Genomic DNA, 25,902 nt, shown 5'->3' on the forward strand with positions numbered 1-25,902 from the left:
GCTGGGTTAAACCACAGAGCCTAGGACTTGCCGATCAGAAGGTTGGCGGTTCGAATCCCCGTGACGGGGTGAGCTCCCGTTGCTCGGTCCTTGCTCCTGCCAACCTAGCAGTTCGAAAGCACATCAAAGTGCAAGTAGATAAATAGATACCGCTCTGGCGGGAAGGTAAACGGCGTTTCCGTGTGCTGCTCTGGTTCGCCAGAAGCGGCTTACTCATGCTGGCCACATGACCCGGAAGCTGAACGCCGGCTTCCTAAGCCAATAAAGCAAGATGAGCGCCGCAACCCCAGAATTGGTCACGACTGGACCTAATGATCGGGGTCCCTTTACCTTTACTGCCACATATGGTAAAAGGTACCTTCTTTTTTTCTTTACATTTCCAGCAGGTGAGACCTGTGGGTTTGGACGGTATACAAATTAAATAAATAAATGAATAACAAAAATATTTTGGTTGGTCCTAATATTGTCTGGTGGATTTAAAAACAACTTTTCCCAGTAAATATGGAGAATATAGGTGTAGCCTGTCCCTTCATAGGGACAACCAAACGCTCTATTTTTCTTATCTCTAGGTTAGCAGGAAGCAGGCTGGCAAAACGAGCCCCGCCCCCCAATAACATCAGGCTTAGGGGCGGGAACCAGCCCGTGTCACATGACCCTCCATGGAGACGAGTATGCTTCAGGGCGGCGGGGTTTGCTTCCGGTTGGTACCCGGAAGTGAAGCCTGGCGGGGGAACCTGAGGGCGCAGCGGCGAGGTCTTCCCTGTTGTTGCTGTCAAAGCTGCTTGACGTTCCTGGGTCTCCCGGCTCTCTCCTCGCTTGTGGCCCGATGCATCCGCGGCGCCCCGAGGGCTTCGACGGCCTGGGCTACCGGGGCGGCCGAGAGGAGCCGGGGGGCTTCGTGGCCAAGCCGGACCTCGGCCACTGGGTCAGCACCCCGCCTGACATCCCCGGCAGCCGCAACCTCCACTGGGGGGAGAAGACCCCGCAGTTCGCCGCAGGGACCCCGCTGGGGGCGGCCGGCTTCAACGAGGACTCTTACGCGGGGAGCGTGACCGCCGGCTCCGGTGCGTATAACGGGGAGAAGGAGAGGCACGCGCCGGTTAGGCGGGGCCTGGGCCCCAAAACCAAGGGGCCCAAGAGAGCCCAGCATCTTCCGTGGGTCGCCTATATTCTTGCTTCCCACGCTGGATGTCCCCCCCCCCCTCCCCGAAAAAAATCGCCTTTTCTGCTTGCAAAAGGCCACGGTTGCAAAGGTCAACGTGCAGATTCTTACGCTCCTATACGTTTTTGTTCGCCTGTCGTAGAAAGAGAATTCCCTTCTTTCTGGCGAATTTTGGGCCCGCAACAGTTTGGTGTTCTGCATTCTTTGGCGTGCGGACTGTTCCGAGGGTGCTGGCTTGCAAGTGAAGCTCTTCCTAGCGTGATGAGCCAGAGGCATGCTTAGTACTGTAGGCTTTTTCATTTTTTGGAGTTTTTAAAGCAATCAGTGTGAGTCCCAGAACAAGTGTTCTCTTAACCTGTTGTTCACTAAGAGCTCAGGATGTTGTACAATCCTTCCCTTTACCCAGTTTTTGCAAGCCAGTCTCTCTAGAACCAGTTTTTTCTTAAGTGGTACGTGTTTTACTCTCTAGAAAAAATAGTGCCTGTGAGGAAAACATTAGCAAGCTATAACAATATATTCTCCACCCCACTCAAATGCTGCTCAGAAAAGCAGCTAGTCCATTCACTTACCTATGCTTTTCCTCTGGGTGATACAGCAGTGGGGGTTTGTCTCCTGTAGGCCCAATATTTCTTGCCACACAGGCTAGAGAGAGAATGGCAATAAGCAAGATGTGGAGGTAGATGCTCTGAAGTCTTTGCATAATCACTCATCCCACACCTCTCAGTGGTGCAACCCCAAAGAACTAGGCAAGTGGTAGTTGTAAGAAGAGGCTGTTACTTCTTATTGCTTTTTGACACCTTTCTGTTTGGGAAGCTGGGTAAAGGTACTGTGGTCTTGGCAGCTGTCCAGCAGTGTTGACCCTATGATGCTAGGTCTATTTATATCTCTATTTATGTCTCCAACCAGGAAATGTTGGCCCAAGGTCACCAAATAAGGATCATGGCTCAGCGAGAGTGTAATTAAGCAAATGTATGTCCCAAATTTGTCATAGACTAGAACAAATTATAGGGACGTGGGTGGCGCTATGGTCTAAACCACTGAGCCTAGGGCTTGCCCATTGGAAGGTCAGCAGTTCGTATCCCGTAACGGGGTGAGCTGCCATTGCTCGGTCCCTGCTCCTGTCAACCTAGCAGTTCAAAAGCACGTCAGAGTGCAAGTAGATAAATAGGTACTGCTCCGGTGGGAAGGTAAATGGCGTTTCTGTGCGCTGCTCTGGTTTCACCAGAAGCGGCTTAGTCATGCTGGCCACATGACCTGGAAAAACTGTCTGCAGACAAATGTCGGCTCCCTCAGCTAGTAAAGCAAGATAAGCACCGCAACTCCAGAGTCATTCGCGACTGGACTTAACTGTCAGCAGTCCTTTACCTTTTTAGAACAAATTATATTAGCTTACTTGAGAAATTTAAGGCAATCAGTTATTCATATATTATATTTTGTAAATATCTATGTGTGTATTTGTGCCTTTACCAGGCTAATGCAAATTTTGGATAGGGTCCTTCTCCCTGTGTTTTGTTATGCAGCTGATTAAAACTAACAGTTGTTTGTGTTGTCTTTCTGTATTTCAGAACAGTTGAATAGATTTGCAGGCTTTGGGATTGGCTTGGCAAGGTAATATCACAATTATGTAATTCATAGCATTTTTAATATACACAAAACTACTTTTTCCAAATCCATATCTTTGTATGTGTGGTAAGGTGGCACATGCAACTAAATGCTTTAATATTTTCATTCAGCGTAAGCAGAGTTTACTACCACCTTTCAAAAATGTATTCATTACAATATTTATATACTTTCCAAAGTGGTTTACAAGCAAGTAACAAATACTGTAATACAAAGGCAATATCAGTAACATCCAGTTATCAAACTCAATAGCCATCGAAAGAGTTCAGCCAAAAGGTAACTTTTTAAAAAAGGTGTTGCAGCTCTTACAAGAAGAAAGGTATGGGGTAGTTGTCCTAACCTGTACTGAAAGAAAGTTCCATAACTTGGAAGTACAACATCTCTATTCTGAGCTATCACTATTTACACTTCTTATAAAGGAAGCAAAGCCTTACAACTTGTTCATGTCAGACAAGTGGGCTTATATAGGAGGTGGGGAGAGTAATTATCATATGAGGGTTTCAGTAAGGCTTTATAAATGAAAGCCAGTGCATTGAAATGAGTACAGAAGCAAATTTGTAGCCTGATCACAAAAGATTAAACAATTATAACTTAGTCTTTAAGGTGCCACAAGACTTTGTTCGGAACTGGAGGAAGCTCACTTTCCTGAAAAGAAGCATTAAAGGCTTTCTTTTCCACAAGCAAAAGACTTTAATGGCCAGAGTTCCTGTTGCTTTTACAGGGAGGGTAGAACAAAATGATCCAAGCAGTAGTGACATGCAGTTGAATCTGATGCTTGCGGTTTAGAGTCTCCCCTAATGACTTTGTCTAAGTCAGACCAAATGTGAGCAATTTTTATTAGCAAAGCATCTGGCAGAGGCATTGCAGTGAACCACTGTTGGTTTACATTCCAGAGACTCTACCTTAGGGCTTAATTGACCCTTCTCAATTCAATGGAGGGTGAGAAAAAAGTTATTTGCTGCCACTGCCACCACCACCTCCTCATAGGCCTGCAAATAAGCTTTATGGTGTGCTCAGACAGATTTAGCATAAGTTTTCCACCACGATTCTCAAGTTGGCTCCCCATGCGCTTCCCCTAACTAAACTTGACAGCTGTATGAAGCACAAGGACAGAAAGTTGCAATGTTATATAACTCTATTTCTTTGATGGTATAGCTCTAAATAGAGCCAGAATTTTCTGTACAAACAAGAACAGTATCATTCATTTGAAACGCAGTTACAAATGACCCAGTATATTGGTCCAATAGAACTGTGACACAGAATCCTTTCATTGTATGGGGATTTTTGGTTATTTGGTGAATAAAACTCGGGAGAATTCCCTCTTTGGCAAAGCTTGGCAAACCAAGCACTCTGAGGTGGGCCTTTCCAGTTGCCCACTATCATTGTGGCTGTTTAAACTGCTGCCCCTGAAGATTCTACTATTACCTTAAGGGAGAGTAGCTCCTCCCCCTTAAAGTGTGCTGCCTAGCAACCAGCATCAGGTAACACAAGATGTTTTGATGCCTACTGGTCAAGGCATTCCGCAAGTCTTGGTTCTTCTCAGGGGCAGGGGTGACTGATGAAGCTTCGGCAACGGATCCTAATGTAAAATGTCTGCTCTCCAGGCCTTAAATGTTTCCTGCCAATTTGTTTGTTTCCTCTTTATAACTTATTGCATAACTGCGGCAGGCTGCATGGGAAATGAATGTGTCACGTCACCAGAATCTTCTCTAGGTCCAAGCTCAAGCCACGTGTATCTGTCAGATTTGGGTTTTGCATAGTAAATATTGGGGACGCGGGTGGCCCTGTGGGTTAAACCACAGAGCCTAGGACTTGCCGATCAGAAGGTCGGCGGTTCAAATCCCCGCAATGGGGTGAGCTCCCGTTGCTCGGTCCCAGCTCCTGCCAACCTAGCAGTTCGAAAGCATGTCAAAGTGCAAGTAAATAAATAGGTACCACTCTGGCAGGAAGGTAAACGGCGTTTCCATGTGCTGCTCTGGTTCGCCAGAAGCGGCTTAGTCATGCTGGCCACATGACCCGGAAGCTGAACGCCGGCTCCCTCGGCCAATAAAGCGAGATGAGCGCCGCAACCCCAGAGTCGTACGCGATTGGACCTAATGGTCAGGGGTCCCTTTACCTTTATAGTAAATATTGTGAAGACTTGGCTCTACTGTTTGGCTTCTCTACTAAATAGCGGCTACAGAGGCAGAACTATGTGTTAGGGTGTGCTGCTTGGTGTTCGGGTGATAACAGTGGCAAGGAGAGCTTTTTATGAGCTTCAGTTGGTGAACTCATGCCCTTACTCTCAGATAAGGATCTGGCCACCACTATCCAAGCACTGTTAACTTCCTGTCTAAATTACTGCAACTATATGCACCACATTGGAGATACTCTTGGAAATGGATTGAAAGCTCAATCTAATGCAGACTTATGTGGCTCATCTTATTGATAAGACCAGGCTATATAGAGAGCTCTAACTTGGTTGCATTTGCTTCCTATTTGCTTCTAGACCCAATTCAAGGTGTCGGTGATCTTTTCTAAAGTCCTGAATAACCTGAGTTCAGCATACCTTGAGAATGGAGAAAGAGGCATGCTTTGCCCTTTGCCCCCAAAAGATGTATGAAGAAGGGAAAAGGCCTTTCCCATCCATGCTCCACACAGTGGAATTAATTGCCCACCTAGCCATGTCTTTAATTTGTCTTCCACCAGCTTTTAACAACTTTCTTTCAAAACATTTTTGCTGACGTTGGGTAGATTTGTATAGTCCAGCTGTTCTGTTTTGTTGCTCGTATTGCTGCTGTTGGGTGTGCTGCTACCTTTACTATTTTCCTTCCCCCTTGCCTATTACCCCAGCCAGATGCAAGGAGTATTATTATTATTATTATTATTATTATTATTATTATTATTATTCAGACACATACGTTTTTATTTCTGTTTTGATCAGTGGAATGCTTTAAATGAGGTTTTAGGCTGTTTAAATTTCTGCTTAAGTATCATTCATGACTTATTGTATCAGTGTTGCTATAAGTTGTCTCAGCTGCTTGGGCAGCTCATAGATGCTAGTTATAAAAAGTTGTGAGTGAACTTGGAGGGTTGGATCCAGACTTGCCAGGAACAGAAATCTGTTAACTTGACCCTTCTTTTGGTAGAAAGTGGGAGGCTCTTTTCCATGGTTTGCCCTGCAGCCTCCCATAGCCCCCTGAAAACCTATTTCAGAGGATTGTGGGACCCTCTGGAACACCATGGGAGATAACACTGTGGACTAGGAAGAAGGGAATTTTAGCAAAGATCTCCTTCTCTTGTTTCTCCATCAGGCCACTGATAAAAAATCCCTTCCGTGAATGAAAGGGCAAGTCTGCATCCAACCTCATGAGATCTGAGTGATTTCAAGATATTCTGTAAAGTTTATCTTTTTAGTTCTTGCTATTATACAAATTATTCTGATAGATAACCACCTTGCTTTAGAGTACTAAAGCATTTTAATAACATTTTGTAACTTAATAACACTTCAGAGTTATGTTGATTACTAAAACAAGATAATAATAACACTTGTTTAGTGTGCCATCTCAATTGTCTTTTCCGCATCTGTTGAAGACTTGCTTCTTTTGACACGCTTTCTAAGTAGAGATTTTTATCCCAGTTGGTATCTGTACTGAATTTGAAATTATTTTTTATATATATAGTGGTTTTTATATATGCAGTTGTTTCATGTATGTTTTATTGTATTGTGAAATTGCTTTGAGGTGCTTCATAGGAAGCTGTTCATAAATGAAATAAATAGTAATAAGTGGGAAAAACTTCTGTGTTTAACATAATTGTTTTTCCAAAGTTTGTTTACAGAAAATGTGCTGGCTCATCCTTGCGTTGTTCTGCGTCGACAGTGCCAGGTAAGTTGTTGTGAGTTGCTCTCTCAAATGTGTCTTGTTAGCCTCACTTAGACTGCAGTCCTAAGCATATGCTTCTGTGAGTAAGCACCATTGAACAGAAATGGGATTTACTGCCAAGTAAACATGGATAGGATTGTGCTTTTAGTATCCAACTAAGTTCTACTCACAGTAGACCTAATGAAATTATTGGGCCTACATTTGCCATATGCACTAATTTCAATGGATCTATCTGGTGTATGACTATCTTTGGATACAGCCCATTTAATTTTAATGTCACAGAAAATACTGGATTTGATTGGCTAACTAGTCGCTCTCCAAATGTGGACTCCAACTCCTGCCAGTGGGCAAGGTTAATGGGATTTATGGTCCAGCATGTTACCCTCTCCTGGATTAGACATTTCCTTCAAGTTGCAGTTAAAATACGATATTTGGATAGCACTTCAGCATGGATTGTATTTGAGTGATCCTGTAAGTCTTTAGGAAAACAATTGAGATAGTGTTGTGGAGTCAATTGCAATGTTATTATAACATGTTAATTATACCATTTACAAATGTTTGTAACTGTATGTATGTATGTTTGTTTTTGCAGGTTAATTACCATGCCAGGAATTATCATCTCACTCCATTTACAATTGTCAACATTATGTATAGCATCAATAAGGCCCAGGTAGGTATTTGGTGTCTACAGTTTTGTTTAAAGAGAAATTAAATAAAACTACCAGTTATATACTACTTTAAGCCTGATTCCTGCCCCTGTCCCCCAAATGCAGTTGGCCAGTATAAAAATATGGCAGATAATGAATGCAGATATGCATAGAAGTCACTGTAAGGAAATACTAGTTGCAGGAAAACGTCAAATACTGGGTTAGATTATGTAGATGTTTTCTTCAAGCTATCGTTTTAAATTTCAGGGGCCCAGAGCTCTTTGGAAAGGAATGGGGAGCACTTTCATTGTTCAAGGCATAACCCTTGGAGCAGAGGGCATCATCAGTGAATTCACACCCTTGCCCAGGTAATTCTCATTTTTCTCTTACATTAAGTAAAAGCAGTATTTGTCCATCATATCTCTTTGGGATCGTCTCAGAAGTTGATTGCATCAGTTTAAATTAAAACTCAGTGGGCAACATTGCAGTCAGATCCCACCTGCATGCTTGCAATAGGCATCTGACTGGCCACTGCGAGAATGGCATGTTGGACTAGAAGGCCCTCTAGCCTGTTCAAGCATCTCTCTTTTTATGTTTTTAATGTCATGCAAGTGGACTTCCACTCACACAGCAGCCTTTTCCTTCCTCTCTTCCCTCAGCAACCCCCGTTCTGCTCCAGGCAGTATTTGTTCCACCCCTCTGGAAGGCGCACAGTTCTCCCGACAGTATCTGTCTACTGGTGGATAGACACTGATGGATTTCATCCATCCACCTTAGGTCTGACCAATTGCTGCAACGTTTGCCTTAGTAGAACTGTGCAGGGGAATATGCTTAGTTACCTGTTTTGTGCCAAGAACGTGGCATTGCAATTCTGTCTAAAGTCTTAGGTTTCCAAGAACATATAAAAGCTGGCTTGAATTAGTCCTATTGTGGCAGATCTGAATGGCCAGAGGTGATGATATCTTATACTTGGGAATATCCCTGGAATAATAGTAGAACCTCCTTGTAGAATTACAGAAGGCATTGTTGAAAATAGTGGCATAAAGAGCAGGAAAGGAAATGAGCATGATGACATGGATGAGATCAACAGCCAAGAAGCTGTGCGATACGTTTGCCATTAGTAAATATGGGCCTATAGAAGATGGTTGCTGAAGAGCCCTAAAATTAGACTATGATGTCTTCAGTAGACCAGATTATCTGGTCCCAATCCTGAGAGTAAGCTCCACTGAATTTAGTGGAGCTGACTTTTGAACAGGCACGGTTAGGATTGCACTGTAAACTGATCTGTGTACCTCTTTAAGAAACTGGATATATTTCTGGTGGGGTGTTAATTGTATAAACAGTAACTGAGTCTTCCTGTGAATTAGAGGTCTTCTTTAACACTTGCTTTCCTCTCCTATTGGAAGCTAAATACACCTCAAGAGTCTCAAATGCTCCCTATGTTTCCAGATTGAAGACTATTTGACCTTGAGCAGCTGATACCATTTCTTAGTAGTTCCCCCCCCCCCTGTTGGCCAGTGTCTCTTCCAGTTAAGATGAGCTGTTTTAGCTGTTAAGTAGATACAAGCTGATTACTGTATGTGTCATTCAAAGAGTAAGCTTGTTATCTTGGCAGTAGCATTTTGAAATCCAGGAGCAAGCCCAAAGTAAGGCAACTGTAGTCTTTTAGCGAAAGTAGAGATCCAAGTCTGCTGCCTTTTTGCTACTGAAATAACAGAATGGAAATTGGCATTACAAACTATGTAAAGCATTTGAGAGTATGAGCTTCGCTGTATAGGAGAGTCACTACTGGGATCTGCATGACCTCAAGGAACATAAAGCAATATTTAAAATGTAACTAGCCAGTAGTTAGTAAAGGAAGACTCAATGACATGCTGATTATTGAAAAATGAATGAAAATAAGTCAATACAATAAAAACATTGCATTAAAAAATATTCTAATAGCCATAAAACACAGTCATTGCACTGTTTTAGTTGTTAATTTACTAGATTGGGTTTAAAGGAATCCTCAGTAGGAAGCTATATAACTCTTCAAAAAGGTATAAATGCCTGTTACCACTGATAGGTAATGAAATATCCTTGCAGAGGTTTGCTCAAACCATTTTCTTCCCTTACCTTGCCCCCCAGTCACAGTTGCCCAGCTAGTTATAAGGATCTACACGTTTTGTCTTTAGATCGTACCTGGTGCTAACACCGATAGTGTGTTAAAAATCTATGAAATCTGTATTAATAGTTTTGGTGTCATTCAAAACAACTGTTAAAAATTACTTATGGAACAAAATCACTATATTACAAAAGTTTAAATTTAATAAAGTTCTTAGGTTCTGTAGCCTGTTGTGGTTCAACTTGAAAAAGGCACAGAAACAGGTTCTTCTGTTCCCTTCCCTCTTATTAAAGATTTCCTCCTTTTGCCAGGAAATGTTCTGTACATGCAGTGGCTTTCCTATATGCGGTGTAATCTCTGATGTAGAAATGCATAACATAGCACTGTTCAGGCAGAGCTTTGTAGGCACTGGTGTCTCTGAAAACCTGTAGATTATGAGCAATATCCAACCCTGCACAAACAACTTTGCCATCTCCCCTGCACCCTCTGCAACAGATTTTTGCCATTGCACAAGGAGGGCTGCCAGCAGGAGAGGAAAAGAATTTCCGTCACGTGAGCAGAAGTCTGTTCCGCAAGCAGACTGTTGCTGTTGTGTGTTGCCTGTTATGCAAGTCACTTCACCATAATTTCGCCTTGAATTTTGGTTAGTAACCATTTATTGCCAATTACTACTTTATTTTTTGTAGAGAACTTTCATATAAGTGGAGTCCCAAGCAGATAGGAGGACATCTTATGCTGAAAGGGTACGTACATGTGTTAAATTTACTCCCAATTTTTTTCAGTACAGAAGGATGTTATTATACTACTTGAAAAAAGAACCAAGAGCAGCTTAATAGTGCAAATATGCAAAAAAAGAAAAAAAGATTAATCAGCAATATGGCAATATTTTTTTTCCTAGCAATCTGAAGTGTGTCAACTGCAAATTGAAATATATATATATATATAAAAAATTGTCCAGTAGCACCTTAGAGACCAACTAAGTTTGTTTTTGGTATAGGCTTTCGTGTGCATGCACACTTCTTCAGATACACTGAAACAGAAGTCACCAGACCCTTATATATATAGTGGGAGGGTGGGGTGGGGTTTTTCTCAGGAGGGTAGTAAGAGTTGAGTGATTGACTCAGTGGGTATGGTAAACCTGTTGACGACTGTTAATGACTGCAATTAGTCCTACAGGAAAAAGCAAGGAATAGTATGCAGATGATTAGCATACCTGACTCTACAACTTCAAATTGAGTTAAATTTTAGGACTCTCAAATCACCTAATCTTTATATATGTAAGTCTTATCATGTGTCTCCATCTTGCTCCGAGGAGTACATCTAAGGAGATTGCTGCATTAATGTCTAGAAATGAGGCCTTTGGAATTGAACTGTCATTTCTGTAAGACTCCCACTAATGAATTTGCACAGAAATATCATACCAATGGTTTTATAGAATATGATCTATTTCACTTAATATGCATATTGAGAAGTAATGCCATAAGAATCCATAACTACTAAATTAATCTTGGATGTGGATTCATCTTACCGTTAGGAGGATTTTAACAACACCTTCCCCCACCTAAGCCAAATAATCTAAATCTTAGAAACAGGGCTAAACTGATTTAAATGAAAGCCTCAGTTTAGATCATGAGTAGGCAAACTAAGGCCTGGTGGCTGGATCCAGCTCAATTGCCTTCTAAATCCGGCCTGCGGATGGTCCGGGAATCAGCGTGTTTTTACATGTGTAGAATGTGTTCTTTTATTTAAAATGCATCTCTGGGTTATTTGTGGGGCATAGGAATTTGTTCTCCCCCCAAAAAAAAAATATAGTCCGGCCCCCCACAAGGTCTGAGGGACAGTGGACTGGCCCCCTGCTGAAAAAGTTTGCTGGTGCCTGTTTTAGATGGACTGTTGACTGGGCTGTTTGTTTGAAACTGTAGCAAAAAAAACATGTCATTATCAAAATGATAAGTGTTTGTTTGTGCTTTCCTTTAGGCTGACTTGCTTGATAGCAATGCCTTTTTATTCTGCAAGTCTGATTGAAACAGTACAGGTAAGTTAAATGCTTTTTGTCTGCTGTTAGGTAACATTATTTGGGGAATCAGAGGTGAAAGTATCCTAGCATCAGCTGGCCTGAGCTTTGGTATTCTGTCTTTATTTGCATTGTCCCTGGAAGAAGAGATATTCTGCTTTATTAAAAGTATTTGATACACAGCAATGTCATGGTTTGTATTACTAGTTATTTTTACATTCACAGCAAATAATTCCTATCTTTCAAGAGCTGATTTCAGCTAATTTCTTTAAATGGTTTTATTTGGATCTGGAAAATCCAACACAAAGGTGCCAAAAGCTGTATCAATGGGCAGGGAATGACATCTGAACTGTATGGTGAGGAAAACTCTCTTAATGTATTGAACTACCTGTCAAATTTGATGGGGCTTGCACGTTTCATCGCTCAGCAATTTTATTTTCTAGTTTACTGCTTTTCAGTTTGTGCCATTCCAAGCCACTTGGTGGCGCACCAGTTACTTCAAAGTTTTTTGGCTTGGGGGTTTGAAGAATATAGGATGAAATTGAGCAGCTGATTTGGTTCATTTCTGTGTTCAATTAACCACAGTAGTGCAGCTCTCTCTGTGTGTCCTCATGCTTCCAAAATATCCTTTGAGGTTTTCGCCTGCATATTTTGAAAAATCACCTTCCCTGTTACTACAACATGAAATTAAAAACCTGCACATGCTTATTTCTTTCTGCTTGGCGTTCTCTTAAACGAGGAGTGAAATGGCTCTTGGTATCATGAGAAATGCTTGTGATCAGGATCGGAGCCCAGGACACCAAGAACTGTGCAACTTGTTCCACACGCTCTATCTTTTCTACAGCCCCCTGTGCCACATGGAAAACTCCTATTGGTTTTTAAAAATAGCCCTTCATGTGGCATGGTGTTGTTTGATAAATGCTCATAGCCTCTTTAGATGCACAGAACCCGTTGTCGAGGTCTTGGGATCCTGACCATGGATTTTAAGAATTATTAATACTGGTGAATTTCTGTTTGTGTTTTATACAGCCGCAGGGACGCGGGTGGCGCTGTGGGTTAAACCACAGAGCCTAGGACTTGCCGATCAGAAGGTCGGCGGTTTGAATCCCCGTGACGGGGTGAGCTCCCATTGCTTGGTCCCTGCTCCTGCCAACCTAGCAGTTCGAAAGCACATCAAAGTGCAAGTAGATAAATAGGTACCACTCCGGCGGGAAGGTAAACGGCGTTTCCGTGTGCTGCTCTGGATCACCAGAAGCGGCTCAGTCATGCTGGCCACATGACCCGGAAGCTGTACGCCGGCTCCCTCGGCAAGTAAAGCGAGATGAGCGCTGCAACCCCAGAGTCAGTCACGACTGGACCTAATGGTCAGGGGTCCCTTTACCTTAGAGTTCAAGAAACCCTTTGTTCGTTTTTAAAAAATAGCAAAGGAAGCTAGTGGGTGGAAACAGCCCTCCCCTCCCTCCCTTTTCCAAAATGGGTGTGATATCTTTTAGAGGCATAATGTCAACTTGGTGGGAATAGCTTCAAACCATTACTTTCCGTCGCCATTTAGCAAAGATATAATTGGAAACACCTACTAACGTATTGTCAAATCCCCAAAGGTTTTCAAGAAAACGTTTGTTCATACCAATGACCTAAATTGTTTGGGATCTAATATGCTCTGTTCAATACACATATGGAGAGGTTAGCGTGTATCTGTATATTTACGTGTGAGTGAGATAAGGGAGTGTGGTTATGCACTGCCTCAGCTTCAGGATCTGTCCTTCCAGTGAGCACTCAGGGCTGATTTCCTTAAGAATGGATAGGTTTGATCTTCTTACAGTCCATGGGACTCTCAAGAGTCTCCTCCAGCACCATAATTCAAAAGCATCAATTCTTCAGTGATCAGCCTTCTTTATGGTCCAGCTCTCACTTGCATACATCACTACTGGGAAAACCATAGCTTGAACTATACGGACCTTTGTCGGCTAGGTGATGTCTCTGCTTTTTAAGATGCTGTCTAGACTTGTTAGGTCGGTCCAAATCTTAACCACCATGTCTAGGGTGCGTGCTGCTGGGAGGTAAGTGTTAATACCGAAAAATGGGCCTCCTGCCACTGCACTAAACTGTAGTGGCAAGAAATATTCATAAAGGAGATCCGACTCTACAACACTAATTTCCCCAGCCAGATCCAGTGAGGTAAGGGTGGTCAGTCCCCCACTTCCTTGTCCTTTTTGATGCCTCTTGACTGCAGGGAGACTATGCTGAGAGTATCCCTGCAAATGTGGATTATGATCCTGTTGCTGAAGCTGGTTATGCATAATTTGTTTATAAGTAAAAAAAAAAATTAACAATGGCAAAAGTCACAACTTCTGGATGTTTATTCATTGGAAATACTGTGGTGCTTTTCTTTTCTTTTTACAGAGCGAAATCATTCGGGATAATCCTGGGATTTTGGATTGTCTGAAAGAGGGCATAGGCAGAGCAATGGGCTTTGGAGTGCCCCATAGCAAGCGGCTCCTCCCTCTCCTGGCCCTGGCCTTTCCGACTGTTCTACACGGAGTTCTTCATTATGTGATCAGTTCCATTGTTCAAAAGTTAGTCCTGCTCCTCCTCAAGAAAGAGAACTCCCCCAGCCTTCCAGCTGAGAACTCTAGTTCTGTGCAAAGCATGCTGGATGCTTATTTCCCAGAACTTATTGCCAGCTTTGCTGCCAGCCTTTGCGCTGATGTGATGCTCTACCCTCTGGAGACAGTTTTGCACCGTCTTCATATCCAAGGGACACGCACCATCATTGACAATACGGACCTAGGATACGAAGTCCTCCCCATCAATACCCAGTACGAAGGAATGAGAGACTGTATCAATACCATAAAGCGAGAAGAAGGAATATTGGGGTTTTACAAAGGGTTTGGGGCTGTAGTTGTACAGTACACCTTACACGTTGCTGTTCTGCAGTTCACTAAAATTCTTTACTCGACGCTGCTCCAGAATGTTTCTTAGAAGGTGATGGGTGTGGCCATTCAAAAGTCCACGTATTCAGGCAGTAGGTCAGCAAGTGAAAGCTGCGAGTTTAGAATCTACAGTAATGGTTTTCTCCTTGCCAGCCACCTAGAATGTTCCTGTGTAAATAGATGTGCGTTGTCCCAGGCCCTTTATGAAATACTTAATCAGAGAGAGAGAGAGAGAGAGATAAATGAAGCATGGAAGTCTATACAGGCCAGGGCTTTTCAATACTGAAATGTAAATAAACTATTGCAACATCTTTTGTAAATCTGTATCTGCTGTGTAGAGTGTGATTTTCCGATTGCTGATAAATCCTGCACAAACTCAATTTGAAATGAATGATAGCTGTGATCTTGTTCTTAAAGTCTTGTCACTTCTCAAAGGGACTTGCACTGAGGACTGTGTGCCTTTGCTTCTGTCTGTAGAATTATTTTGACTACATTTGAATGCTCTCAAAAACCAATGAACTTTGACAACTCTGCTGAAGGATTTTGCCATATAACTGCTGTAACAAGGATTAAAATTGCTATGGTTACAAATGTGAATGTAGAAGTGGTTGCTTTTCCAGTTTTTCCACATCGTATTCTTGTTGATTTACAAATGTGACAATGAGGTTAATGGTAATGAAAAGTGTGAAGATTCTAAAATATTATAAGCAGTTTATAAATACCACTACTAGGCAAACACCATAAGAACACTTGAAAACAAATTCCATTGAAGTCTGATGGATTTTATTTTAAATAAATGTGTTCTAAATAAGATATATCTTATCCCAAGATATGTTTTATTATTTTTTTCTATGTTAGCACAATCATGGCCCTAATTAGATCATGTTTTCAAATACCGGTCAAAAGTATTTTATTTTATTTTATTTTATTTTATTGCTATGGCTCGTAATAATAAATAAAGATTATTCTGATTCTAGTATGACAAAAAAGCTTGCCTTTTAACATTGCTCATCCCTTGCTCCCCAAAGAGTGAAGTTCTTTTAAAAGAATTTTGGCTGAAATTGGTGGTCTGCCTGTCTTATCAATCAGTCTCCTCTCCACTTGTGACTTCAGCTTTTTAATCTTTGCTTAATTATTCTTCAGGAAAAGGTGGTTGTAGTTGTAGAGCAGCACTCTGTTGCTTGTCGGTATAATATACCACCACTAAACTAAAAACTTTGGCTTTGTTAAAAACCATTTCTGATCATTAAATGTTTTATTTTGCTTTGATACCCAGCTGATCTAATGGAAGGATTTAGAAGGATGTTTCTAATTCACTAGCATGCTGAAAACAAGTTCTGAAAAGTTCCTGCTTACCTCATAAATTAACAAGTGGTATTAGAGAATTGGTATAGCTGTATGAATCTAGTAAATGTGCAAATTTAGGCTGTGTATAAATGTTCTTATTTAATAGAAAGCAATTGTGGCATACACATTGAACTGTTCTGACACACATGAAAATAGCACTGAAAGAAAGCATTTGTTCTGCTCACTGTTAGCAAACATTTGGGGGTGTCTTAAGCCCTTGGATGTTAGGATTGAAGACAGAGGAAGACTTCAGCTGTTCTGCATCTGGACTGTTTGGCAGAACAAAGCAAATACTGCAAACAAATTACCTAAGAAGAAGAATTTTAGGGGGGAATTGACTTTTAAATGTATGTTGCAGATGTAATATCTTCATGCTTTTAAAGGGATCTTGAATGCTTTTAAAGGATGGTGCACTCTAGTAGCACGAAATAAAACTTTAAAAACATAATACTGTGACGAGCCATGGGTCCTGATAACATAATAAATTTATTTCACCTAGACAGGATGTTAATGACATTAGGGGGGAATCAGAAAAATAGTTGGCTGAGAGCCATATCACCTTTTTAAACTTGATATATACTGTGTGTACATTAGAGGTATCCCAAGCTGAGAGTGCAATGCATATTTGGCTAATTTAGGTTCATCATTGGAGAAGGAAGTACTTTTTCTTGCATGTTAGCCTTTTGCAACATGTGAGGTAGCCCCAATTAAAGTTCAACAGGAACACATTTGACTCCTGGGGTTGTATGCAGAAATCATATTTTTGTTCATAATAATTTCTCAGTTTTGTACAATGAGAGGTTCTCTCAGGCTACAAGCGTTGCTATAGCTGTTGATGTTTCAGAAATTGCCTTTATATTCAGCATTCTCAAAATGCATGGGGGGATGCTGTTCAAGAGCAAAAAATAAAAATAAAAGCTACTATTGCTAAAGTGAATCAACAGTAAATATGGTTTAATATATTTGAAGGCAGTATTGAACTAAATACATGTGCTTTAAAGCAAAACAATTCCTAGGCTGCCTACATTACGGCAGTTCTACATGTGTCCACTTAGCTCACAGAGGAAGAACAATGAGAATGAAATATTTTGAATTATCCAAACAGTGGAAGACACAACATATGATATTGTGGCCTGCTACTGAAAATCTCCTTAATCCAGTAGAACATAAAGTGAGGGAAAAGGAGGTGACTTTTGCACACACGCAAAATCCTTTCTGCTGCGCCTCCTCATGCTGCTCTGTAAGGTCTCTCAGTGTTTTGGAAAACATGGGGAGAGAAAAGCAGATGGGAGGAGAATTGGTGCGAATTACCACCTGCTCATGGAAACCTGATGCATCAAAAAGCCTATCAAGCAGAGAAACAATCGGATACAGCCAACAAGCTTACATGCCTGATTCTGATAACTGTGGTCTTGAGTTTGGGTGGAGTAGCTTCACAGAACCAGCAACAGTTACAGCCCCAAAGGGACCAGCACCCTTTGGTATCTCCCCTTCAGGATCAGCAGCTATGTTTAAATGAGTGTCAGGGATAGCAATCAGCTAACCGACTGCTCAGCCTCTTTGTAAAAACTCAGCCACAGACTGAGCTTGCCTGTTGGAGCGTTGGTCTCTCTAAGAGATTCGCTGGAGTTCCTAGCCAGCTGGAAAGAAAAGCAATGGATTTGCTAGTGGAGAAAGGGGGTGAGAGGTGAAGAATGAGGAGCCAGATGCTTCAGATCTCCTCTCCCCACAGTTACTGTCAGCAGCAGCAAGACAAATCTTTTTTATCGCCTCATTCACTTCCCAGAGGAGGGAGAGCCGGTTGCTGAAAATACTCTGGTGTGTGGGTTTATTTGCAGACTCTTGGTCTCATCCAGCAAGGAAATTCTTGCTGTATATTCAGGCCAGGGCAGGAGGTGGTGGTGGTTAAGTCTTAGCTTTCTTTGGTCACATGAATCTTCCCCTGTCCCCAACTCTTTGTTTCCAAGACACTGGAAAAATATCACAAAGCGATCACCAGAACGAGACTGGCATCCGAAACAGGAGATATACATATTTTTGTCTTATTGGCACATGGTATTCATGTGACAGCTCTGTCTTGTCATTCGTTTTCTAAGCAAGCACTAATTATGAGTGGACTTTCTGTATATACTGTTGGGATGCAAGGGACCTGGAAACAGTAATTAAATGGAATGGGTGTGTGATTTTCTGAAGTCAAAATGGTTATGAAATAATCTTTCTCCATCAGACACGCAAAAAAACCAGCAGACCACCATCAAACTATTTCTCATTGAAGAGGGAAGGCTGTGATTCACAACCCCTGGGACCTCTAAATCTTGAGGTGTGGCAGTATAGAGAATCATAGAATTGGAAGGGGCTCCAGGGGACATCTTGTCTAACCATCCAAACACACGGTGTCCCATCCAATTTGAAACCATACCAGACCCTGCTTGACTTTGCAAAGGTGCTAACAGTTTTATTGCTACACCATAATTGTTAACATGATTGATAGAATATGAGATCCTAACAGATTATTCCTTTTTTTTTTCTTTGTAAGAGAAACTAGGGGTTCAAATATGTACTCTTAAGAAATACAGTGGTACCTCGGGTTACATACGCTTCAGGTTACATATGCTTCAGGTGACAGACTCCGCTAACTCAGAAATAGTACCTCGGGTTAAGAACTTTGCTTCAGGATGAGAACAGAAATCGTGCTCTGGCGGTGCGGCAGCAGCGGGAGACCCCATTAGCTAAAATGGTCTTCAGGTTAAGAACAGCTTCAGGTTAAGAACGGACCTCTGGAACGAATTAAGTACTTAACCCGAGGTACCACTATATAAACTGAGCGGACATGAATCAAACCGGGCCTTTGATCCAGTAAAATATTATGTATCTAAATAGTGATCTAAATTGCTTTCAGCAGAAAGTTTAGCATTTCCAATATTATTTCAAAAAAATAGTTGATCAGTAGCATGTGGGAGTATGAATCACCTTTCCTGAGACTGGCAGAAAAGGTTACAAAGCATTGTTTCATATTACTGCGTCATTTCTGCCCTCTGCACCTTGAGTATTGATCATCAATGCCTTGTACAAAGATATAACTGAGAGGATGTATATAAAGGATACAATAAAAACCCTTCATTCTGCACCTGTGATGCACCTGCTTAAGCTGCTGATGAAACAGGCCAATTGTTTTCTTGCACACTCAGAATTCTTTTTCTCCCGTGCTTATCACCATCTTAGTCAGCAGGAAAACAAACTTTATGAATCAGTATAAGAAAAGGTTATTGACTCATGTGAGGGTCTGTTTTTCAGTTTTGCCCTTTTCATCAATACAGTGGTACCTCAGGTTACATACGCTTCAGGTTACATACGCTTCAGGTTACAGACTCCACTAACCCAAAAATAGTGCTTCAGGTTAAGAACTTTGCTTCAGGGTGAGAACAGAAATTGTGCTCTGGCGGCACAGCAGCAGGAGGAGGCCCCATTAGCTAACGTGTTGCTTCAGGTTAAGAACAGTTTCAGGTTAAGTACAGACCTCCGGAACGAATTAAGTACTTAACCCGAGGTACCACTGGTACTAATCAGACCGATGGGCTTGGATGTCTGATTAGTGAGGATTGAGGGCAATAGACAATTCACCCAGTTCCTTAACGGTGACATTATGACCCACCACCATGTGCCACCATGACCCACCATGTGCCAGAGGGAGGGGGCATGAAAAACCAAAGTCCCAGGAGATTTTGAGAGAGATTAAGCTATACCAAACACAATATATGGAATTGATGAACCAAGAGATAGAGTAGAAGATAAAGCAAATGAAACAAAAGACATTTGAATCGGCAGATAAATGTGGCAAACTTCTGGCATGGCAACTAAAGAAAAGGCAGAAATTGAACACAGTTACAAGCCTAGAAGTGGATGGAAAGAATATAACTAAACCCAACGAGATAAGAAATTGCTTTTTGAGTTATTTTAAAAAACTTTATTCCCAAGGATTACAAAATGAAGAAGACATAGATAAATTTCTTAATAAATATGGATTACAAAAAATCTCTCATCAAAGCAAGGTGGATCTAAACCAGAGAATAACAGAACAAGAGATAGAGGGTGCCATTCAAGACATGCAACTGGGCAAATCTCCAGGACCAGATGGACTGACTTCCAGATATTATAAATCTCTGAAGGAGTGGCTGGTTCAACCGTTAAAGGAAGTATGTAACGAGATCTTAGAGGGAAAAAGGGCACCTGAATCGTGGAAAGAAGCATATATTTCACTCATACCAAAGACAGAGACTGAAAAGACTCAACTGAAGAACTACCGCCCAATATCATTACTTAATGTGGATTACAAAATTTTTGCAGACATTTTAGCAAAAAGATTTAAAAAAGTGTTGATGGAGAAGATTCATAAGGACCAAGCAGGCTTTCTCCCAAAGAGACACCTTTCAGACAATGTTAGGAATATAATAGACATTTTGGAAAAGCTAGAGGTGAATATAAATACCAAAGCAGTCTTGATATTCGTGGATGCGGAGAAAGCCTTTGACAATATTTCTTGGAGTTTTATGAAAAAGAATCTTCAAGGGATGGGGGTAGGGCAAGGATTTGAGAATGGTATGGGTGCAATATACTCTGAACAAAAAGCTAAGCTGATTGTAAATAATGTAATAACTGAGGAACTTAAGATAGAAAAAGGAACACGACAGGGGTGCCCAATTTCCCCATTGCTCTTTATTTCGGTTCTGGAGGTGTTGCTGAATATGATTAGAAATGACCAGCAGGTTAAAGGCGTACAGGTCGGAGCCAAACATTATAAGTTAAGAGCATTTGCAGATGATCTTGTATTGACTTTGCAAGAGCCAAACACTAGCACGAAAAGGGCGTTAGAAATAATTCAACAATTCGGACAGGTAGCCGGATTTAAATTGAACAAACAAAAAACCAAAGTCTTAGGGAAAAACTTAACAGATATGGAGAAGAATAAGTTTCAAGAAGAGACAGGTTTAATGTTGGTTAAGAAGGTGAAATATTTAGGGGTATATTTGACATCTAAAAATTTGAATTTATACAAGGATAACTATGAAAAATGCTGGTTAGAAATTAAAAAGGACTTAGAAATATGGTCAAATTTGAAATTGTCAATGTTAGGCCGAATTGCAGTTATCAAGATGAATGTATTGCCTAGAGTGTTATTTTTGTTTCAAACTCTGCAGATTATTGACAAGATGGACTGTTTCAAGAGGTGGCAGAAAGACATTGCGAAATTTGTCTGGCAGGGCAAAAAGCCCAGAATAAAATTCAAAATACTTACAGATGCAAAAGAAAGAGGGGGATTTGCCCTGCCGGACTTAAAATTGTATTATGAAGCAGCAGCGTTCTGCTGGCTGAAAGAGTGGATGCTCCTTGAGAATACAGACATCTTGGATCTGGAAGGTTTCAATAATGCATTCGGTTGGCATGCATATTTATGGTATGACAAAATCAAAGTGCATAGTATTTTTAAAAATCACATTGTTAGAAAAGCGTTGTTTAATGTTTGGATGAGATATAAAGACTTGTTGGAAAATAAAACCCCTAGATGGTTGTCACCTTTAGAGGCTAAGACATATAAGAAAGTCAATATGGAGGTCGGATGGCCAAAGTATTGTGAGATTTTGGAACAGGATGGAGACAAATTGAAATTAAAGAGTCATGAAAAACTGAAACCTAAGGTACAGGATTGGCTTCATTATTATCAAATAATGGAAGTTTATAAACAAGACAGGAAAATTGGCTTCCAGGTGGAAAAATCAAAACTAGAGACTGAATTGTTAGAACCCAATACTAAGAATCTATCAAGAATGTATAACTTGCTGTTGAAATGGAATACACAAGATGAAACAGTTAAATCAGCTATGATTAAGTGGGCACAGGACATTGGTCATAACATTATGTTTGCTGACTGGGAAAGGTTGTGGAACACCGGGATTAAATTCACGGCATGTAATGCCTTGAGAGAAAACATTATGAAAATGATATATAGGTGGTACATGACCCCAGTCAAGCTTGCTAAAATTTACCACTTGCCTGACAATAAATGTTGGAAATGTAAAGAAACTGAAGGTACTTTTTACCACCTTTGGTGGACGTGCCCGAAGATTAAGGCTTTCTGGGAAATGATATATAGTGAAATGAAAAAGGTACTTAAATGTACTTTTCTTAAGAAACCAGAGGCCTTTCTCTTGGGCATTGTCGGCCAATTGGTGCCAAAGAAAGATAGAACTTTTTTCATGTATGCAACAACAGCAGCAAGAATACTCATTGCTAAGTATTGGAAGACACAAGATCTACCCACCTTGGAAGAATGGCAGATGAAAATGATGGACTATATGACATTGGCCGAGATGACTGGCAGAATCCGTGACCAGGGGAAAGAGACTGCAGAAGAAGATTGGAAGAAATTTAAAATCTACCTTAAGGACTATTATAAACTTGATGAATGCTAAAATGTCAAGGTTTGTTCAGAAAGAAAGGGTTACAGTGACATAAGATTGGGATTATGAGAAGATTAATGATAGAGGTTTGAAAGAACTATATATAAGTTGCTAAAAAACTTTGGACATGTGGATGCAGAAAGGGGAGGTATGGGGGAGTCTGAGAAAAGAGGTTTATGAAAAATTGTTATGAAATAATGTATGTGTTTGTTTGTCTCTTTATATGTTTGTTTGTTATAAAACTTTGTAAAACCAATAAAAAATATTTAAAAAAAAAAACAGAGGGAGGGGGCATGGGGTCAAGCCCCTTATCAACATGGAACTTGCTCTCCCCACCCTCCAACCATTGCTGGGCTCCTATCATTTACATATGCTGTTATTTTTCTTCCAGAGATCTTAACACATGGTACACAGCTCACCCACCTAGAAATATAATTTGCCCCTTCTACATCCCCCAGTCAGAATTCCCCCCCTAATGCCACTATAGCCCACCTTAGAATGTTTGAAAACACCTGTTCCCTCACCTCCCAGTTTTTAAGGCTGCGTACACACCGTATGATTAAAGCGCATTTAAAGCTCATTCCCCAGCAAAATCCTAAAATCTGTCATTTACCCCTTATAGAGCTATAATTCCCAGTAGCCTTAACAAAATACAAATCCCAATATTTTTTAGGGGAAGTCGTTTGCTTCAAATGAGCCAAACTGTACATATCTCCTTTTCATCTGCAGAGTACCTTTGCCGTTACACTGAAGAACAGTGGAGAAAACAGCAAAATTCACTCAGTACTCTCAGTCTGCCTCCCCCCCCCCCCATTTGCAGATGGATTCTGCACTGAAAAATACTGTTATAGCTTTGAGGGACCCCCCCCAAACCCTAGAAATTAATAAATGGTAGGATTTTGACTAATTGGGATATGGATGAAAGTACAAGCTGCAGAACTGTGCTGGACAAGGAATACCTGGGCTGCCTTATGCAAACCAGCCTAGTGACGATCACATCTGTTAACATGACAAAAGGTGATGTATGGCCTGGGGAGACAGATGTTGCCAAGGTGATGGGGTGTGTGCTTTAAGTGGCAGGAAAAGAGAGTTTGTTAGCAAGGTGTTATGGGAAGAAGAAGAAGAAAGAAAAGACTGGGATCCATCTTGGGCAGGCTGGCTGAAGGCTGCCTGGGAGAGATGCCTTGGACTCCATGGCTGCACTACTGTGGGGGACAAGCTCCTCTTGAAATGACCGTGCTATAAGATCCGGACTCCCTCCATGCAGGACGAAGGTGTAAATAGGTGAATAAATCATATTTCTTAAAGTTACGATAGTCTCTGCTGTATCTCGATTCTCCAAAGGAACACAGACCCTGGGTAAGTGCCAAGAACCCCCTGGGATCTTGCTATTGCTCAGCAGAGGGTGGGGGTGGGACCCAACTTTTGTAACAATGCCCTCTCCTGATAAAGGCTGACAAATAAATGTTATGCATGGAAAGAATGAAAATATTCACAGCTAAGTGGCAGCATGCAGGTGGGCCCTCACCACAAAGCACCCCATTATCCACCACACTTGCACTGACCATACTTTTCCAGCGTCCCAGACTGATAAGCTCTTCCCGTCTTCCGCCAAGGGTGTTGAGTCCTCAGTCACTGTGCATTCTTGGAATGTGAAAACACCCTTGTTACTTTTCAGAAGAATGGAGCAAACATTCCTGTCTGTAACCCAAGGGAAACCCAAGGGCTTTAGTTTTGACGCAAAACATTTCCAAGTAGAGTTGGCAATGTCCCGTTTCTGAAATCCTAGAGAGCAACTGTTATTTATTCTGAGTTAAATAAACCAGTGGAGTGACGCAGCAGTAGGAAACTTCCTTTGTTCCAGCATCACCTCTCATTTTGTTTATTACTCACATGTGATAGTAAAAAATGAAACATTTGCCTCTTGGATACATTCCCTCTCTTTGCGTCACTAGTTAGTACATAATGGCAACCAGTCTATGTGGCTCTTCAAACAAGCCTAATATTTCATTCCAAGATAGTGTGAGTTGGTTTTAATGATGGTTGCATCCACTCTGCTGAATGCTCATTGCTTCGTGTTGCATTCTTCTCAGAGTAGAACATAAATAATAACTGTCATGGATAGGTAAAAGCCAAGCATCAATAGGCAACAGACTGGGCAAGAAACCAGGAAAACTTTCCATCCTCTCCAAATACTTATCCAGCCTCAGGAACAAGTGGGAACAGGGGGAGAGAGGCATCCTGAGGGAGGAATTGACTCATACAGGAAAACTCTTATCCATCACTCCCAGAGGGAAGAACCATAGGAAGCTGCCATACAGCAAGACAGACAGTTGTTCCAAATAGCTCAGTACTGTCAACAATGACTGGCCCCTTGGCAACAAGGTTGTTGTTGTTTAGTCGTGTCTGACTCTTCGTGACCCCATGGACCAGAGCACGCCAGGCACTCCTGTCTTCTACTGCCTCCTGCAATTTGGTCAAACTCATGCTGGCAGCTTCGGGAACACTGTCCAACCATCTCGTCATCTGTCGTCCCCTTCTCCTTGGGCCCTCCATCTTTCCCAACATCAGGGTCTTTTCCAGGGAGTCTTCTCTTCTCATGAGGTGGCCAAAGTATTGGAGCCTCAGCTTCATGATTTGTCCTTCCAGTGAGCACTCAGGGCTGATTTCCTTAAGAATGGATGGATTTGATCTTCTTGCAGTCCATGAGACTCTCAAGAGTCTCTCCCCTCCAGCACCATAATTCAAAAGCATCAATTCTTCAGCGATCAGCCTTCTTTATGGTCCAGCTCTCACTTCCATACATCACTACTGGGAAAACCATAGCTTGAACTATACGGATCTTTGGAAGTGTGAATTAGGTAGGTTTAAAAGGCAAGTTGAATACATTTCTGCCCCCTCCCCAGCAGCAGCAAGGAGGAACCACAAGCGGTCTGGAAACTGGCAGGAGCTGTGAAGGCTGGCTCTGATATTATTGGAGCGGGTGGCTGAAGGAGGTCTGCAAAAACCTGAAGCTTGTCCTGAGTGCCAGTCAAAGAAGAATTAGTGCTGCTTTTGCAAATAACAGCAAGAAGGGTATTTGATTCCTTTGCAACAAGAAGCTCGACAACACTCTTTCTGTGGCTTCACAATCTGGCTTTCACCCCCCCCCCTTTGTGCTGTTTTATTACTGCAATGAGTAGTAGTGTGATGGTGGAAGAAGGAAACAATAGTGCACATCAGGAAACAGATGCAACTGATTCAGTCCATTGCAGACAGTAGCATTGTTTACTCCAGGAGTCAGCAACCTTTTTCAGCCATGGGCCGGTTTACCGTCCCTCAGACCTTGTGGTGGGCCGGACTATATTTTGAAGGGAAAAAATGAATGAATTCCTATGCCCCAGAAATAACCCAGAGATGCATTTTAAATAAAAGGACACATTCTACTCATGTAAAAACACGCTGATTCCCAGACTGTCCGTGGGCCGGATTGATAAGGCGATTGGGCCGAATCCAGCCCATGGGCCTTAGGTTGCCTACCCCTGGTCTACTCAGCCTGGCAGCACTGCTTCACAGTTTTCCCAGCTCTGCTGCCTCAGATTCTTTGAAACAGAGGAAGAAATCTGAAGGGTAGCAAGACACCAGTGTTGATTGTTGTTCTTCTCTCCACCCCCACACGTTGGCCCAATAGCAATGTCCTTGGAATAATGCTACAGCATGACATGACAGAGTGTTTATTCCAGTGGTGCACTGTTGGAGCTGTGGAGAATAATAGTGC

General features: G+C 41.7%; 1 protein-coding gene across 1 annotated transcript; it reads left to right on the top strand.

The window, feature by feature from the left end:
• Positions 1-699: 699 nt before the first annotated feature.
• SLC25A46 (solute carrier family 25 member 46) lies at positions 700-15,154 on the top strand. The gene is made up of 8 exons (XM_082191497.1): positions 700-1,064; positions 2,728-2,770; positions 6,591-6,648; positions 7,238-7,315; positions 7,560-7,660; positions 10,083-10,139; positions 11,374-11,431; positions 13,814-15,154. Exons 1-8 carry the CDS (start codon positions 827-829, stop codon positions 14,390-14,392), a joined length of 1,212 nt encoding a protein of 403 aa, XP_082047623.1. The 5' UTR covers positions 700-826; the 3' UTR covers positions 14,393-15,154.
• The last annotated feature ends 10,748 nt before the right edge of the window (positions 15,155-25,902 follow it).

Source organism: Podarcis vaucheri (assembly GCF_965113315.1).
Source record: "Podarcis vaucheri genome assembly, chromosome: 11".
Classification (NCBI taxonomy): domain Eukaryota; kingdom Metazoa; phylum Chordata; class Lepidosauria; order Squamata; family Lacertidae; genus Podarcis; species Podarcis vaucheri.

Coding starts and splice junctions, on each gene's coding strand:
- SLC25A46 (XM_082191497.1), top strand. CDS start 827: ATGCATCCGCGGCGCCCCGAGGGCTTCGACGGCCTGGGCTACCGGGGC. Junction 7,661..10,082: donor GAATTCACACCCTTGCCCAG/GTAATTCTCATT, acceptor TATTTTTTGTAG/AGAACTTTCATATAAGTGGA. Junction 11,432..13,813: donor GTCTGATTGAAACAGTACAG/GTAAGTTAAATG, acceptor TTCTTTTTACAG/AGCGAAATCATTCGGGATAA.